Source organism: Triplophysa dalaica, chromosome 3 (assembly GCF_015846415.1).
Source record: "Triplophysa dalaica isolate WHDGS20190420 chromosome 3, ASM1584641v1, whole genome shotgun sequence".
NCBI classification, from domain to species: Eukaryota; Metazoa; Chordata; class Actinopteri; order Cypriniformes; family Nemacheilidae; genus Triplophysa; species Triplophysa dalaica.
This window is the reverse complement of record NC_079544.1, coordinates 9,072,499-9,091,766: the sequence shown is the minus strand read 5'-3', so window position 1 is coordinate 9,091,766 and position 19,268 is coordinate 9,072,499. Positions and strand designations below refer to the sequence as shown.

At 39.7% G+C, this 19,268-nt stretch overlaps 1 protein-coding gene across 10 annotated transcripts in view; it reads left to right on the top strand.

Moving 5' to 3' along the window:
- tnika (TRAF2 and NCK interacting kinase a) overlaps positions 1 to 19,268 on the top strand; it is a 91,949-nt gene that overhangs the window by 31,916 nt on the left and 40,765 nt on the right. For 8 of the 10 annotated variants that reach the window (XM_056742481.1, XM_056742485.1, XM_056742484.1 and 5 more), the window contains exons 3-4: positions 15,625 to 15,681; positions 16,393 to 16,518. In XM_056742481.1, coding sequence (XP_056598459.1) covers positions 15,625 to 15,681; positions 16,393 to 16,518 — 183 coding nt within the window. Of the gene's footprint in view, positions 1 to 5,684; positions 5,822 to 7,739; positions 7,943 to 15,624; positions 15,682 to 16,392; positions 16,519 to 19,268 lie in introns of those variants that run through there. The other 2 variants (XM_056742480.1, XM_056742478.1) reach the window with 2 other exon arrangements.

The following is a 19,268-nucleotide window of genomic DNA, read 5'->3' as shown; positions in this document are numbered from 1 at the left end:
AGAGAGCGGTGGAATCTAGTGTGGAGAATGAAAAGATTTACCCGACTGAAAGTGGAGAACATCCAAACGGATGATGAGTCAAAAGAAGAGCATGAGTAGACACCAGATAGTGACCCTACGGAGAGACCATGTTTGCTCTTTTTTTTAATTGGCTTTTTTCTTTTTAATTAAAGCTGGTCTGCAGAGAACAACAGGGTGGGAAATGTGATTTATATTTCATTTGTGTCCGTCGGTTTGCCATAATTGATTTGTTTATTTAGAGCTTTCTCTCGTTTGGTTCAGTTATCGAAGTATGTGTTATGTGGCGTAAAAATGAATCACCTGATCGAATTAACGCATTATGATCTGAAATGATGCGAACGATGCGTTCGATTTATATATGAACATGTACATTACTGTGTATGCATAATTTTTTGGCCTTTGAAGGTCACATCACCTGACAGCTGTCCCCCCAACTTTTAAAATAGCTGCTACGCCCCTGGTTGATCTGACCCCATGTGGAGTGCCAGCAAATCCTTTTTTGTGTGTTGTTCTCTATTCCTATTGGTTATTGTTTTGTCTCAGATTCTCTGGACTTGTGAAAAAAACTATTGTTTGGATGAAAGGACTCCAAACATCAGCAGCCACCTGAAATGAACAATGCCAAGTTGCATCAGTATTTCCTCTGTGCAATCTGATTGGCCGTTCTTGACAGGCACACTGTTCGTCAGTGACTTCCTGTGCGGCAACTTCATTGTGCACTGTCACTGGGCCAATCCTCCATCTTGCAAGTCTTCACTGTAATTACTTTGCATGCTTGTCTGACTTTCTCGGTTAACGCTAGAAAAAAATTCTCAGCACCCGCTAAATTATTCCATCGATCCTCTATTTGTTTTTGACTTCTCTTATTTAATTCTTTCTGTTTCAGGCTAAACGGTCAGAGGCAACGCAGAATAAAGCCATTTTTCAGGATTATTTACAAACCCATTATTTATGGGACGTAAGGGAATAGTTTTTTCGTGCAGAGTGTACAGCTTTGATAAATGAACAGCTCGATTGACTAAAAGAAAGGTCAAACGTCTTCTTGTGGTGTTGAGTTTAGAGCTGTAACTCTTCACAGAGAGAAAGTTTACCGTTCTGTTTGCTAAAGCAGGGATTTTGAAACTTTATGATTCCAAGGGCCCCCAAATAAGATGAACTTTTTTGGGGGGACCCAATACATTCTAAAATATGTTTATATGTAAAGAAACATTCAAACTTTTTTGAAAAATAATTATATTATAAAGACAACATATCGTTTCCGAACTTAAAGATACAGTTTGTAAGAATTTTGCAGTAAAATATCCAAAAACTTCTAGGCCTATGTTATTTTTTTCAGCTGAGAACTTACAATATCTCATATGTTTCCAACTGCCTTTAAATGCTGAGAAAATCGCCATTCTATACAGTTGATCGGGGCCATTTAGTCGCCTGTCAATGGCGCCACATTGCCCCTTGTTACTGCCTTTACTGACGTAGCAACCGGGTGACACTGTCGTAGACAGATGTGGAAGTAGTTTGTACCGTTGGTCCATCTAGCATTATTGCAAATGATGTGGGTACATTCAAAATAACATTTAACACTTAAAACTGCACAGCGTTATCACACCATCAAATTAGACAATTACTGTATCATCTATGACAAACGATGAAGATTAAAGCTTACATTATTCGGGTCTAATACATAATGATGAAATAAAATGATCAAACGCAACATTTATAAAACTTTATCACTTTACCTCTTCCGCTTACATGATTTCTCGTTCCCGTCTACTTGATGTATCGGCGGTACCATCAGCGGTGGAGTTGAAGACAACATATCCCATCATTCCATGCTTCATTACCGGTCATCATGATACGCGATTGTTGTTGTTTTGATCGTGCGCCCCTAGCAGCGATTTCTACAAACTGTACCGTTAATTAGTTGGCTAAAGTTTCACTTGGAAAAAGGATTATAGTGACAAAAACTAGGATAAAAATAAACTACTGGTATTTGTGACTTTCTCTTTGTGCCATTTTTGTATGCAGTAGGCATCCAGCTAGCGCACCAGGCTTACAGTCCGTGTCTTGTTTTCCTGCATATTGTGCTGGCCAATCACGTTACTGATCTTGCTACATCAGAGTCCTGTGCTGATGTATAATGGCAGAACAGGAACTGGCTGTATGGTTTTGCTGTACTGATATGCGACAAGAGATGTTTAGAGAGAGTGTGATTGTGGCCTCCTAACAATGTCGCCCCTCACAGAGATGACAGCGTGCCCTGCGGGCCAAGAGTTTCCATTCACACTGCTGCTCTTTTTTTTCCTTCTGCCAATTCATTTCTCCACTGCTTCCTCATAGTGGATCTGCTTTTTTATGCACTTAGAGGACATATTAGCAGTCACTGATGTATTAACGCACACACAGTGACACACATTATCCATGCATCTACATGTAGGTCACAGGGTTTTGTGCAGGAATGAAGCTCGCAGAATGAGGATTTGTTTCAGAGACTCTTGTAAATCTGCTTAACAGAAAATGATCAGAGACGCGTGGTTGTTTGATAGCGGGAAATCATAACTTATTTAAGAACTGTGTTCCAATTTCCAGTTTTGTCAGCGTGAGCGTTTGAGTCGTTTGCTTTACACATAGATAAATTCAGCTTCTGTCATTGTTGGCTTGTTAAATACCAGGGATGGTGTAGGCAGAAGTCAGGGTGGCTGTAAAATATAGAAAAGAATATTGCAAAGTAGGAATATAAGTAACGGCATTTAATTAAAGATATTGTTCTGTTGAAAATGATTTTCTGGTGGGACCAAATGAGCCATTCTCATATTGGCCCTGAGGTTAACCAAACCTTTTAGCTTCTGTAAAGGGACAACACACCCACAATTAAAAATTCTTTATTTACTTACAATTAAGTTGTTCCTAATCTGTATAAATGTCTTTGTTCTGATGAACACAGAGAAAGATATTTGGAAAAATGACTAGACAGTTTTTGTCCATCATTGAGTACCGTAGTAGGAAAAGTTTCTTTCTTCAAAATATCCTCTTTTGTGTTAAACAAAACAAAGACATTTACAATGTAGGAAAGCAAACAGTTCTGGGGCACTTTTGACTACCTTGGTAATCTTTCCTATGGTAGTCAGTTTTGACCAAGAACTGTTTGGTTACAAGCATTCTTCCAAATATCTTTTTCTGTGTTCAGATATGGAACAAATTGATTGTGAGCAAATGATGACAGAATGTTTTGGGGTGAACTGTCCTTTTAACGCAGTAATCCTTTTAGCCTATTGTGATTTTTGTGTAGTTTAATGGATTTTTCAGGATTTCATTGCGTTTGAACACCTGCATTACTGGAAAAGTAGAAATGGATGCTTGGGGCAAAGTTTCCAACATAACAGAGAAAAGGTTTCGTAACTGACTAGCTGTAAAAAGGACTTTTTTCAAGAACAATTCAGGAAAATTCTGATCTTTTTTCAGTGTTTTTTTTCTTTGTTGCTGTTGTCCTCGCTTTATTTTCCTCATCTGTTGCTGTCAGTGCTTGTCTGATATAATACTCCCACCAGATAGTGAGTTTAAGTCCGCCTGTAAAATTTCAAAAAACATCTTTCAGTTTAAAATGAACAGGATTAATGCGCTGTCCAATATGAGCTCTTTCATTCAGAACTTCAGACCCGCTTTGAAGGGGCGAGAAAGAATTTAATTTGCTCGCTCGCCTCGCTTTGTTTTACTCATCTGGGTGGTTTAGATTGCGTTCCCAGCTCGGGAGACAAACAGCAGTTGGAGCAGCACTGAACTTTAATTTTGTCAAGCGTGTGTTTGTTGTAGCCCTGAAAGATATGGATTTAAATCGAGCTTCTGAAATATTGCCAGGACTCTTGGACTTCACAAACTTGCTTTATTTTCTCAGCACATATAGACTAACAGAAAATACCAAAGATGTTCATCAAGGTTTTACTTCAGCTACAAATATAATTGATCATTTTTATATAGTGAAGATGAATAACATAAAATGCACACCTTGCACATGCATATTTAGCTAGTTTAGCCTCACAAATCATATCTATCATTCATGTTTATTTGGATAATGAATAAATAATTATCCTTCATTCTGTTGTTTTCTGTAGACCCTACTTGATGTCAACGTTTAATGTAACTATCGGCGAGTCTATCAAAGTGTCTGCAAAACTGTCTGAACTTAATTTAAACTGGAGGAAACTGTGCCAAATGGCTAGCGGGCACCGTTCCATCAGCCCTGTTTATCAGGCCAGATGAGCGAAAGAAGAGCATTCAGCATTTCTTATCCTCCGCTGTATTGCACTTCTTACTGTAATTGTTGCTAGGTTACTGTATGGGGAAAATCCACTTACATTTTAATGGTCCTCAATGGGCTTTGTAATTGAATTGGTATGCAGAACATAGACCTAACAGGCCTGATGTCTGATTATGGCTGATTGCACACTGGGTGGAAAAACATTGTCTCCAATTATTTTACATTCTTTGCTCTTTTGGATGATGCTTGAATCACAAGAAGGATTGTGTTGAGAGTGATGGAGAAGTGATTTTTGCCCCATGTTCATTTAAAGGGGTCATATGGCGTCAATACGTGTTTTTCTATGTCTTTGGTGTCTAATAAGTTGCCCATGCATCTATAAGACACGTAAAATTGCAAAAATTAAAGTGTCGGAACAAAAGATGCATTCTATCTAAAGGCGAATGCTCACCCAGACCTGTCTGAAACGCCTTGGGTAACCACACCCCCACGAATGTACGTCATTTTGTGGTATGACTTTACTAGATGCAAATGTATATGCAAGTAAGGTGGGTGTATCGTTGCCGCCAAGTTGACGATGTGTGTTTGGTTTGGCATTCAAATGCTAGACTAAAACGGGTATATAAGTAAGACTATCCACCGCGTGCAGCGGTCGCGTGCAGCCCTCATCGCGTGAAGACCGAAGAGAGTAAAGACCATCGACTCTACCTGTGCGACTCCGAAGACCGAAGAGAGTAAAGACCATCGACTCTACCTGTGCGACTCCGAAGACCGAAGAGAGTAAAGACCATCGACTCTACCTGTGCGACTCCACCGAGCAACGACACAGACAAGGCACTTGAGTATTACTGTTTGCACTTCGACTATTATCTTTATTTTTCTTGTACATTCCTTCCTTTTTTACTATGTGTTTCCAAATCCATACTGTCATTACATCTCGTACACAAACGGTTGCTCGCAGAAGGCCACGCATGGCTAATGCTAACAACCTGCGTACTCTTTCTGCATCCAACACTACCTCTATTACCTTTCCTATTGGTTTATGGAACTGCCAATCCGCTGTAAACAAGGCAGATTTCATCACAGCTATTGCAAAACATTCTGGTCTTTCTATTTTAGCACTTACTGAAACCTGGATCAAACCCGAGGACACTGCCACACCGGCTGCACTCTCCAATAATTGCACTTTCTCCCACAGCCCACGCATATCAGGGAGGGGCGGAGGAACCGGTCTACTTATTCCTAACAACTGGAAATTTAAACAGCTTGCACCCTCATGCAACAACACCGCCTTTGAGTTTCATGCTGTCACTGTCATATACCCTGTTAAAACACATGTTGTAGTTATATATCGTCCCCCAGGGCACCTTGGACTCTTCTTGGAGGAATTGGACACACTTCTGTCATCATTCCCCGAGGATGGTACTCCTCTGGTGGTACTTGGAGACTTCAACATCCACCTGGAAAAACCACAGGCTGCTGACTTCAACAACCTGACTGCATCGTTTGACCTCAAGCGAGTCCCCACTTCAGCAACCCATAAATCTGGTAATCAACTTGATCTCATCTACACACGCTATTGCTTCACCCATCACTCCCAGGTAACCCCACTGCACACGTCAGATCATTTCCTCATAACCCTTGATCTCGACTTAACTTCTCCAGACACTACAAATGATTCCCCACTGGTCACATTCCGACGCAACCTACGATCACTCTCTCCTTCCCGCTTATCCTCTGCAGTCTCTGCTACTCTCCCACCCGCTAAACAGTTCTCTCTCCTTGATGCTAACACTGCCACCAACACCCTTTGCTCCACACTAACCTCCTGCTTAGACATCTTATGCCCTCTTAGATCTAGACCATCTCGTGCATCTCCTTCTGCCCCCTGGTTATCTGAAGTTCTCCGTGAGCATCGCGCATCTCTCAGGTCTGCTGAGAGAAAGTGGCGCAAATCAAAAGAACCCACTGACCTCTCTCTCTACCAGTCTATTCTCTCTTCCTTCTCTGCGGATGTCTCCTCTGCGAAAACCCAATACTACCACACTAAAATCAACAACTCTCCTGACCCTCGTACTCTCTTTAAAACCTTTTCTGCTCTCCTCTGCCCGCCTTCCCCCTCACCTCCATCGGACTTAACAGCTGACGATTTTGCATCGTTCTTTTTAAAGAAAACGAGCACCATCAGCAATCAATTCTCTGCGCCACCGCCTCTTGACCACAGTCAATCCCCTGACACATGCTTGTTCCCCTCGTTCTCTCTCCTATCTGAAGAGGAAGTTTCCAAGGTAATTTCTTCCAAACACCCGACTACCTGCCCTCTAGATCCCATCCCCACACATCTCCTCCAGGCCATCTCTCCATCGGTTGTTCCCTCTCTGACTCACATTATCAACTCGTCTCTCACCACTGGCACATTTCCTACACTCTTCAAAGAGGCCCGTATTACCCCACTACTAAAGAAGCCTACTCTTAATCCTGCACTGTTAGAAAACTATAGACCGGTATCCCTACTCCCCTTCGCTGCTAAAACTCTAGAACGTGTTGTTTGTAACCAGCTCTCATCTTTCCTCTCCCAGAACAACCTCCTGGACAGCAACCAGTCTGGGTTCAAGAGCGGTCATTCCACTGAGACTGCGCTGCTCTCTGTTATTGAAGCCCTGAGACTGGAAAGAGCCTCCTCTAACTCATCTGTTCTTATCCTACTGGATCTATCTGCCGCCTTTGACACCGTTAACCATCACATCCTCCTGTCCACCCTCAAGGCGATGGGGGTCTCTGGAATGGTGCTACAATGGTTCAGGTCTTACCTCTCGGGTAGGTCCTTTAGAGTATCTTGGAGAGGTGAGGTGTCGGAGTCACATCATCTCGACACAGGTGTGCCTCAGGGCTCAGTGCTTGGTCCGTTGCTATTCTCTGTATACATGACATCCCTTGGCTCTGTCATTAGGAAACATGGCTTTTCCTATCACTGCTATGCGGATGATACACAACTCTACATGTCTTTTCGCCCTGACGATCCGACTGTCTCTGCACGCATCTCAGCTTGCCTAGCCGACATCTCGCTCTGGATGAACGCCCATCACCTGCAGCTGAACCTTCCAAAAACAGAACTGCTTGTAATCCCGGCTGACACGAAGACTCATCACAACCTTTCCATTCAACTGGGCTCATCAACCATCACACCTTCCAGAAAAGCAAGAAACCTGGGAGTGGTAATCGATGATCAGCTCAACTTCACAGATCAAGTTGCCAACACCGCCCGGTCCTGTAGATTCATCCTCTACAATATCAGAAAAATTAGACCCTTCCTATCAGAGCATGCTACACAGATCCTTGTCCAGGCTCTTGTCCTGGCCAGACTGGACTACTGCAATGCACTACTGGGAGGACTTCCAGCTTGCACAACCAAACCTCTACAGATGATCCAGAATGCTGCGGCAAGAGTTATCTTTAATGAACCAAAGAGAGCACACGTCACTCCTCTACTCATTAAGCTACATTGGCTTCCCGTAGTCGCTCGCATCAAATTCAAGACTCTGCTCCTGGCCTACAAGACCACTACTGGTTCGGCACCACCTTATCTTAAATCGCTAATGCAGACATATGTACCCACCAGATCCCTACGCTCTGCAAACGAACGACGTCTTGTGGTGCCATCCCATAAAGGTAAAAAATCTCTCTCGCGCACCTTCTCCGGATCTGTTCTACCTATGTGGAATGATCTATCCGCTGCTACAAGATCTGCAGATTCTGTAGCCATCTTTAAGAAACGCCTGAAAACACATCTCTTCCGCCAACATCTGACTGATCTGTTCTGACTCTTTTCTCCTCCACTCTTTTCTTCTCTACTCTTTTTCTTCTCTACTCAACTAAAAAAAAAAAGAAAAAAAAAAAAAAAAAAAAAAAAAAAAAAATGTATGAATGAGTGAATGGTTACGTATACTGTGTTAGGCTATATGAGACTAGTCTTCATTTTAATTGCACTTATGCTTTTGTTGTACTTATGCTGTCCTAATTGCTTCCATTACCTACCCCACTTGTAAGTCGCTTTGGATAAAAGCGTCTGCTAAATGACTAAATGTAAATGTAAATGTAAATGGTTGCGAAAAGAAAGCCACTTGGTTTGACCTTCCAAAAGATGAGACAACTTAAAATATATGGTTGCAATTTATTTACAATACTGTTCCATAGCAGTACAATCCAAATATTTAAGTGTTCAGCGCATCTCACAGATGATTGCTTCATGAACCTGGGAGAGATCTTCGGCGGCTGTGCACGAAAGCTTTTGTTAAAAACTGGGGCAATTCCAACCATAACAACTTCCAACTTCCTGGCACTTCAGATTCGAAGCCTTCAAGTATATTTTCATTGTCAAAGACTTTGTTACGGACTATGCATGAGTTTGTCATGTGTTTGTGATCTGAAAGTGAAAAAAGCAAACATAATTCCTAATAATCAGTAATTATGTTCCAACTAGGGGCAACAAATGTTGTTTATGATGGGGTTTGTTGTCTTTGTTGAGTCGTGACGAGACATGCCGTAACACAGGTTGATCACTAACTTCAAATCTTTATTAAGTTGTATATAAAAGGAAAAACAGTTAGCTATAGTTTTTAACTATATAACATTTATATATTGTTTAAAACCTTACAAAGCCTTTACATCCTGTTCAAGTCACACTGGCAATGTTGATGTATCGGCTTGATACTCTTAATTTTCAGATGCTCAGATTCAGGCTCGAAGTGATAAGGAAGGTATCGATGACATTTTATCACAAATAAGTACACTTGCTTGGGAACATGATGTTTTGAATATGGTAAGAGGCGTTACATTTCCGTCACACGCTTGCAGTATTTGACCAATCACTACACACTGCTTTGTAAAAAATCACACGTTTCAGAGAGGCGGGGCAAAGAGGAAATAAAAACATGCACATGTTTGAACCTTAAATCGTGTATACACATTGCATTACATCCAAAACAAACGATAATATTAGTTTTAGCCATGTGATTTGACCTCTTTAAAGCTTGTCCAGCCAATTTCAATGGAGCAGTACAATTGATTTGGCTTGGTTAATTTATTCCACAATAATTCTGGGTGTGGCTGGAAATTATAAATTTATTTAAATTTGTTTCTTAAAGATTACTTTTTTAAGGAGCTGCTTGTGTTTTCTGTTTAAAATACTATTGGTTTAATGGCTCCAACACACAATTTATATATCTAAACAACAAAACGAAACAAAACCAACACAAGGAAATCCAGGGTTTTCGTAACGGTCTATTTGACCAGTGCAGTTCTGTTTAGTAATCGTGTGACAAAGACTTTCAAGAGAATGATGATGTTGGTCTTGTTGCCCAATATGACGGGGGTTCCTAGCTTTGTTTTAGTCCAAGGAACCCCTTGTGCCAGGTCCACTATATATTATACTCTGTTATGGGTTCATTTTTAAGTTTGATTTTTACCACTTAATATGTTTAAGAAGTCTGTGCTGCTTTAATTTCAATAACATTGAACTAGTCCTTATTCGTTTGCATTACTTGCATCACAATTTAATGCGTTTAAATCTTAAAGGTACATTGTTACACTTGGCTGAATTTTTACAGCTTAATTTAAGCATTGGTCAAGGTTACTTCTGTATTTTTGTTAAATACAATTTCATATTTGTGAATAAGATGATAATTCTCCTACCCCTGTTGACGCCCTGTGCTCTGTGATGTCTGCATCTGTGAAACCTGTTAAATGAGTGGGAAGGCTTGCATGATTGCACTTAGTTTAAGGATGAAGCAGTGCTAATGTACAGGAGGTTCTTGTTAATTATAAAGTCATCTTAATGTTTACTATTCAATGTTACATTGGGCTTCAAACTTTGCTGTCTTAGCAATGCCATCCCTTACTGTCTCCTTCCCCTCTCTCTGTCAGATATTTTCACCTCATGGGAGTTCTCTGTCATATGGTTGCTCGGAAAGGTTGCGTGTGAATTTTAAATATTGAAAAACCACTCTGGTGGATTCAATTTAGATTATTTGGCTCTCCAAATCTGCCCAGTTATTTGCTCAGCTCTAATAAGGCCCCCTTGTGTAGGGGGCATCGCTTAAACATTTTATTAAACCAAAAACATTCGGTTATACAATGCTGGAATATCAATTATATTTGTTGATGGACTTATTTTTATGATGTTTCATTGCATATTAACATTTATAATATATTTCAATATTTCATAAAATGCCACAAAATCTGTGGCCCCCCTGGAACCACCCCGGGCCCCCAGTTTGAGAACCACTGCTCTAATGAACCAGATTCAGAATATGAAATATAACTATAGATCATAATGATGTTTGTCACGTGGAACTTTGGCTCTTCTGTTTTCCAATTCTTGATCTCTGTTAGATACTTTGTTCCATCTTCACTTGTGGTTGTTGGTCTTTGAAGAGGTGAAAAGTTTGCTCTTCTGTGGTATGGTGGCGGCACATAACCAAGTCTGGTTAAAAGTGTGCAGTCAATTTAAGCTTATCAGGGATGCTCACCTTGCACTGCTCCTCTGCAGCCATGCAGACAAGCCACAAGCCAATTGGTTTAAGAGGGAGCAGAGCGATGAGAGAAGCGCAGTTCTCCGTCGCATCTCAAGCAGTCCTGCTATCTCATTAAACCTGGTTGTTTTGCTGTGACTGGAGACGACCCTTGTCATATGTAATGCAGCAGAATAAGCCTGAGACTCGGGCCAACTGCAGATGACTTTGGTTGCAATGTAGGAAATTTGCGATTGACTGTCATTGCGAGCTGAATGAACATGCTGGGATACCACATATGATGAAGAAGCCACAGAATGACGCATGTACGATTTGAAGGTCCAGTATTTTTGTGCAAGGGGACCTGGGTTTAAATCCTGAATGAACAAAGTACTTGTTCACAGCTAGTGATCACTATGAATTTGGATCAACATGATGAAAGTTATTAGATCACAAAGTTCAGTGTACATCGATGGTTTTTAATGCTAGTTACAAGGTTTTCTGATACCGCGAATAACATTTTTTATTTATTTGTATGTCATATAAGGGATAATGTGCAAGCAGCCAGTTGTTATCGCAAGAATAAAACCCTGAGTGAAAAGATAGTGAGTTTATTCTTGCGATAACACTGTACTGTCTGTACATTATAATGCTTATTTCACAGCTTCTTGCAAGTAATTGAAAATTAAATATTGGTTTGAAATATTTGATTGGCTTATTTTAATGAATGCAGACCTTCCATGAGGAAAAACTGTTTACTTTCAGTTTAAAGTAAGACACAACGCTCAAATGCTAAGAGCAGGCAATTTGTTTGAATCATTTGTAAATATAATGTCATATGTGTTATTAAGAGACTTTTTTATCATTTATTTTTGTGTCATATTAAACTGTGCCTGTCAAAATTATTCACAACATCCGGGTTACCATGTATTATTAGTTTTGAGTGGTTGTTACTTGTTATCGGGAATATCACACGATTGGAATGAAGCAATTGGCCAATCAGATTCAAGTATTCCAGAACGCCCTGTATGAGGTTGTTTCAATAGTAATGTAGTATAGTACGTATGGTGCTCACTAAATAGTGACACTGTACAGCACAGACAAGTCCCTCTACACCAAAGCCCAGACATGAACCACACCAGTCTATTTAAGGATTTATTGGAATGTTGACTGTGAGCCAGACCCCATTGTCTGACCTCATTGATGTTCTTGTGTCTGAATGGAAACAAATCCCTGCATTTATGTTCCAAAATTCTAGTGGAAAGCCATTCCAGAAGATGCTTTGGGAACTAAATTGTCAGAAAGCACAGGCTTTGGGCATATAGTGTACTTAAAGATATATTTATAGCCCAATTCATCCATATTATCTTTCATTCCCACTTTGTTTATTCTGTGTTCCAATTTTTTATAAACCTGTTTGTTTGCTCGCTTCTGCCGTCCCATGGCGTGTTTTTTCAAATGTTTCCAATTCAATCGTTTTTCTGTGCTCAGCGCTGCTGCCATGCATTTTTCCCACGATTGGCGCCGGCGTTCGACCGGGCGCCCAGAGTTGAAAAATGCTCAACTTTGGGCAGAACGCTGCGCCTGCAGCGGGCGTTTCAGCCGGGTCCTTCTGTTTTCAGCCGCGTGAAAGGGCCTCTGTATACAGTCCCTAAAGATGGTGTTTGGGTAATGCATGGTTGAGTCAAAGAGAGTAGTAGAAAAAGAAATACTGTATGCCGCATTCACATGATATGTTTTTGAAATCTAGTAATCCTCCATGCTGGCTGCTACTGCAAATCTAGGTCACAAAGTCTGGGATAAACACTGAATGGAGTTGAGATTATGAAAAAACGGCTTTAAAATGCACTCTGTGCTGACTCGGTGCCATTGGAGAAATCTCACTTGCAATGTAGTGCACAACTGTGACTGTGCTTTATTTAAAGTGAGATACAAGTGAGGTTTTTTAGTGATACACTTTTTGTTGCGTTTAAGAGTTTGAAGATGGTGTCTTTCTAGTGTATGCTATTCAATTAAAGTTCAAAGAGGTCCAGTCTTTATATTTTCTTCCAATTGGAGGATTAAATCAATTTAGCCCACTTTAATATATATATGATAAGTTCTTTTATCAGACCATTTATTTTATATTTTGTAGCTCAGGCAATACTTGTCACATTAATGCTAAATTTACAATACTTAGTGCAGCTGTGTTAGTTTAGCATTAAATACTGTTACATTATGCCATTACTGTTTTCCTTGTTTATAACATTACTCTGTTGTCTGATATCGATAAAAAATAAGACCAAATTAGAAGTTGACTATTTCAACAAATGAAATTTCCTAACTCACAACTTATAATGCTCTCCCTATTTTTCATAAACATTTACTCTGTAACTTTTAATCAAAGTCACTGATTGCACCTGTGACATGTCAGAGGAGATCTGGCCCTCCCGGCTGAGGCTGGTTTCTCCCAAGGTTATATATATAATATAATAAATATATATATACAATACTAATGCTAAGCGTAGATAAATAAAATATCACATAAATCTGGTCGAAAGGGACATAAAGCAAACAGTAAACAGACTAACAGATTAAAATACTTTAATATTGCTGCATTTTGCTTACTGTTATGTGTCCATTTACCTGCATGTCTGCTATGCTGTTGTTAAAATAAGGGTATCTGCTGCTCTTCATGCTTCTTTGGCTGGAGAGAAGCAGTGCGTACGGAGCAGAAGGGGTTAAATTAAAGAATGTTTGTCGCTATATAAAGATATATATATATTAGTGGCAAAAGTTCAATTACATAACTGTTCCTGAAAGAGCATGTGAAGCGATTCTCTGTTGTGTACGTGTGGCTCAATTTAAACAACCAAAATAGTCAAATGGTTTATAAAGCTAAATCTGGCAGTCCGGATGGAGCGAAGCAAAGGTCCGGATCCGGCCCGTGGTCCGCCTATTGAGGATGACTGTTCTAGTGTCTTTCTGTTCTGGACTGAAATCAATAACTGAATACCTGCTGATGGTAAAATAACTCAAGAAAAGAGAATTGGATTTTTTGTTGAATGACAGCCGAATCTATTCAGAGGCTTTGAAAAGCAACGCTGTCTGGCCTGTCTGCTGTATGTGTGTGTAGTTACAGTAGTGGAGGTTATTATGCTCGTGCAATGAATGGTAAGGGACTGTGCGTGTGTGAGATGAGATGAATCGCTGGCTATTAATGGGGCCTCCTGAGGTGGTCCTGTCATTTGCCTGACAATCTTTCTTTTGGCTCTCTGACAAATAACCAAGGACAGCCGCCTTATGGCCAAATCCAGCTTGTCAAGGGAAGACTTTCTATAGAGGCGATTCCTTTTATCCTTATGGCATTTAACTGTCAAGATACATTTTATCTCTGGTGTCTTCATATCTTTTTTTGAGGCTTTGGTGTCTCTATCTATTGCTGTGTTTATTTCTCTAGTGTCTGAAGGATAACATATTGTTGAGGTGGGAGTCATTAAGTTTTAATTAATAAAGTGCTGGCTGCCGATTGGCTGATGCTGTGGAAGAGTCTGTCACCATGCTTGTGACCCACATTGGAAGGATTTGGCAGCCAAATAACTGAAGGAATACGTGAAGCAAGACAGGACAGAAAACTGTGGCATGGGTTAGCAGGACAAGGACTTGAGCAGACCTGACATATTCTGAAAATTATTGTTATTTTCAATGTTAATATATTCTTAAAACTTTTTTTTGGTCAAAATATTAACAAAGTTTGACGCTATCAGAACATGGCTTTGTTTAAAAATCCTCGCCGTCATGATTAGGGATGTGCGAGACTAATCAACTAGTCGTTTAAACGGTAAACTCCTACTAGTCGATATTGAAATCAACAGTCGATTATACAAATTAAATTACACAAAATGTTATAATTTTAAATGACTTTCATTTTAATGTTTGGTTTAAAAACCTTTTAATTGACATACTAAAACAATATGTTTGAAAAAAGAATTATTGATAGTCTATAAAAGTTTATCACGAACAAAATGTTTTAATTTTAGGTCAGATCTAGCATTCCTTTGTGCCAATTGCAACATGCTCAGATATGACCACTTTAAAGACCAGTTGTAGGGGTGTTTTTGAGGAAAACGGGATGTTGAAAACATGGTAGATGTTGATCTGTATGTGTATGCTTTTGTCATTTTACCTAAATAATTGCATTTAATATACAGTGAGTGATGGCATAATAATGGTATGGTGTGCATATGCGTCAAGCCATTTTACAAGCCAAAACTACAATCGTCTCTTCAGGTTAAAATATTAGAAAGACTAGTTCAAGAGAGAAAAATATTTTCCGAACCATTTAAAAACAAACAGAAATGGTTAATTTAATTAATAATTAAAGGTGTAATCTATTTTCCAATTAATAGAACAACTGTTTTTTTTTGTAATGAAAGGTTTACTGGGGTTGTTAGGATAAGATTGTAATACTAATACGTAATGATAGGTAAACACCCAAAAACACGCTTAAGAGTGGATAGTTGGCATTTGTGAGTTCCACAACATTAGTGAATGTATTTTAGGAAGTTAATCTATTAACATAATATGTTGCTACACACTTAATAAATGAATATAAAGCATTACATTTACGTTTACGCATTTGGCAGACGCTTTTATCCAAAGCGACTCACATTGCATTATCCTATTCATTTATATACAGGTATGTGCAATTTGTTGGCATTTGTTTGATTTATTTGCTTGTTTCTGTATGGGGTATTTGATTTGAGACTTGATGTATACTTTGTATTCAGGATGTCATGAAGGACGGTCACATTGCTATTTGTCATTTCATCTTTTACTTAATCAGCGTTTGTTTTTCTGCAGGGCCGACATGTCAAGACGGGTCAACTGGCTGCCATCAAGTGTATGGATGTCACAGGGGTGAGTTTCTTTAACATTTGACTTCTTTAATGCTTATCATTTACATTACATTTAGGCATTTGGCAGACGCTTTTATCCAGAGCGACTTGCATTGCTTTATCCTATACATTTTACATAGGTATTTGCAATCCCCTTGGGTCGAACCCACAACCTTGCGTTGTTAACGCAATGCTCTTACCACTGAGCTACAGGAAAGCTTTAAAACTTGTCAAAACTACACCATGGAAAATATTCCTGGATGAAATCTGCAGGTTTATTTAAAGAGTTTGTTTGAATTTAGTTTGTTTGAGTTTAGTTCCCTGAAAATTCCCACTGTTGTAGGTTTTTTGAGAGACTCATCTTGTCTGCCTGACCTGTAGTGAAAGCGACAGAGATGATGAGAGTTGAATAGAGGTCTGTCATTATCTCCGATTGCTGTTCATCAGCAGCAGCATCCATCATCTCGCTCTTAAAGAGATCGTTGAGTGGTGAGCTGAGGAGTCCCAGAGGACTACTCCAGTCAGTGTCTAATGAGGGGGTCTTACGGCTAATCCCGTGCCCTCTTTTCCCCTCAGCTCTCCACTTCATATTAAAGCACCTTCATCTTTAAGTGGGCCATCCGCTGTCATTATAGGTCAGCCAGAGGGGTCTCTCTGGCCTCGAGCTTTACTTAAAGTCGAGAATTTTAGATGCCACATAACCCATGATCCCCTGCTGCATGTGTCCTCACAGGAGGAAGAGGAAGAGATCAAGGCTGAGATCAACATGCTGAAGAAGTATTCCCACCACAAGAACATCGCCACCTACTATGGTGCCTTCATTAAAAAGAACCCTCCTGGCATGGACGACCAGCTGTGGGTGAGTACTGTGCCCTGCTGTGCCATCATTGAAAAGAAATGGAGTGTGTCCATCTACGGGTTGCTCTGCGTATATGAGCCTGTGGGGATGTGTATGAAAAATGGGTTTTGATGGGAATTGCTGAACAGTGGTCAAAGAGGCTTTGTCTTGTCATGGAGAATAAATAAAGATCTGTGCTCTGAGGCATTGAGTACGTTTTTTTTTTTTTGTATGCATTTCAATACCAGAACAGAACAGAAAAGTTTAGTTTGATTTGGTTTTGCTCCGTTTGAAATTGGTGAGGCCAGCCGGATATCTGAAGTGTAGACCTGTTATGACAACGGAACAGGGTTCTTTTCTCCTCCCTGCCTTTAGTGCTGTCCGAATGGCCCTCTCCATCTACTTCCATTTTCATCCGTGGTCGCATCAGCCCTGATAGCGGGTGGGTAATTTGTGTTGTTTATCAGGGGGCTGCAGGGACACGAGGGCACGCTGCACCAATAAAGATGGATATCACGGGAAATGAAGTGCCTTTGAGACACGTCTCGGCACAGAGTGACAGCTCTTAAAAGGAGAGACCTTTCAGATGAAGGGTGACATTCCCACTGCTGCAAGACTTGAGGGACACAAAACTCAAATTCGCTTCAATATTCCCCCTGACCTGCCAATCACAAGGTGAAAGATAGTGAAAGATGCTATTGGTATGAGAAAGTGATTGAAACTCGCATTCAATCTGTATCTTGGTTTGGTGCTTGGGGTTCATAGATGCTCTGGGATCAGCAAAAATCGAAAGGGAGCTTCTGTTGTTTTGTTTGGAAGTGTTGCATGTCAAGTGATTGTTTGACCAACAATTAAAAAATTCTGTCATTTAGTCACCCTTTGTCATTTCAAACCTGTATGACTTTCTGTCATCTGCTGAGCACAAAAGATTTGAAGAATGTAGGTAACAGAACAATGTGACCCCCATTTACTTCTATTTTATGGCAATAAAATTGGAAGTGAATGGGTAACGCTGGGGTTTGGTTAACAACATTCTTCAAAATATCTTTAATATTGCGTTCTGCAGAAGAATGAAGGGCATACGGGTTTGAATTGACAAGAGGGTGAGTAAATGATGACAGAATTTTAATTTTTGGACGAACAATCCCTTTAATGAATTAACTTGGTTTTAAAAAGCAAAAATAAGCAACACGGTTTCATATTTGCATATTGCGTCTTGCAGAACTATGTGGTTTATGCACGCATTTGTCAAGCGGGACACATTCATGCTGAATCATAGCCTACGATTAAGTGTGATAGCCTGTGAACATGAGTCAGGATCTTAAAATAGGGAAGTTTATAATATGCACCATAACCCAAAAGACAGCCTCATCACCTAAGCTGGATGATGCCGTTTTTCTAAATTTATGACATTGCTGGCAAGGAAATAACAAGTTTCATATGATTTATAGTGTAATGGAGAAGTCAAGCAGCACATGATCTGGATAATGATCTCTTTATTATGTTTCGCAAGATTGTTTGCTAAACATTGAGTGGATTTATCACAGACTAAACTTCCCAACAATTACAGCATGAGGGCCACGGATGTTAAAACTTTTATTCCAGTGAATAAATTATGTATTAAAGTGTTTTCTTATTTAACCAATTTCCAAAGCCAGACAGCTTGAGTGGCTGTTGTGTGGTCAAGCACACATCCCTGACATGTACTGGTTGAACCTGAGGGCTCTGCTCAAAGACTAGATGGGACACTCTTCACTGAAGAGCGATTAGAGTAGCTAGAAGCACAAGTCTATTCCAATTACACAAGGAGAACAAGTCTAGACACGCTAGAGGATCAGCAAATCTGACTAACTTTAATATTTTCCACATCCTTCCATCGTTTTCCATGCTGTTCTACTAGCACGAATACATCAACGTCTGGTGGTAACAAGCTCTAACAGCCTGGCCAAGCTGGTTAGACTGGTTTGTTTTGAGGGTTTTTGAGCACTTTTTGACTTGTGAATTTGATTTGTTACACCGCATCAATGAATGTCTTAATGTACACAATTTGTTTTTTTACAATGGCTGCACGATATTAAAGTGAACTGTGATTGATGATGCATTTCATTGAAACCTTTTTCAAATAGATTTAACCATGAAAATTATATCCGACATGCATGTTTTACATTTGTTAATCTTTCACACGTCACAGTGTGCGCATACAAACACAGACACTGACATTCACATGCCCCATGCCATTCAGATCCGACATATTGAAGCATTATAATCATTCAGTTATTGCAGCCCTAATTTTTTACAGTTGTTTCAGAATGAATTTACCTGAAAAAGTCAGAAAGAGTCAACAAAGACGGAGTGATTTATTTGACACAAATGAGGACAAGGCTGTGAGCAGCAGACATTTAAAGGGATAGTTCACCCAAAAATGAAAATTCTGTCATGAATGACTCGCCCTCAAGTTGTTTCAAACCTGTATACTTTGACTTTTACATATCTTTCTTTGTGTTCAAACAAAAAAAGAAATTATGAAAATGTTAGCAACTTAGATTTCTGGGGTACCAAAAAATATTTGGAAGAATTTAGCAAAACAAACCATTCTGAGGCACATTTGACAACAATTTTAATGGTCGTCAACGGTGCCCCAGAAATCTCAGTTGCACACATTTTTTGTGTTCAACAGAACAAATACATGTATACCGATTTGGAACAACTTGAGGTTGACTTTCATGAATTTTCATGTTTGGGTGAACTGTCCCTTTAATGTGTTTGCATTG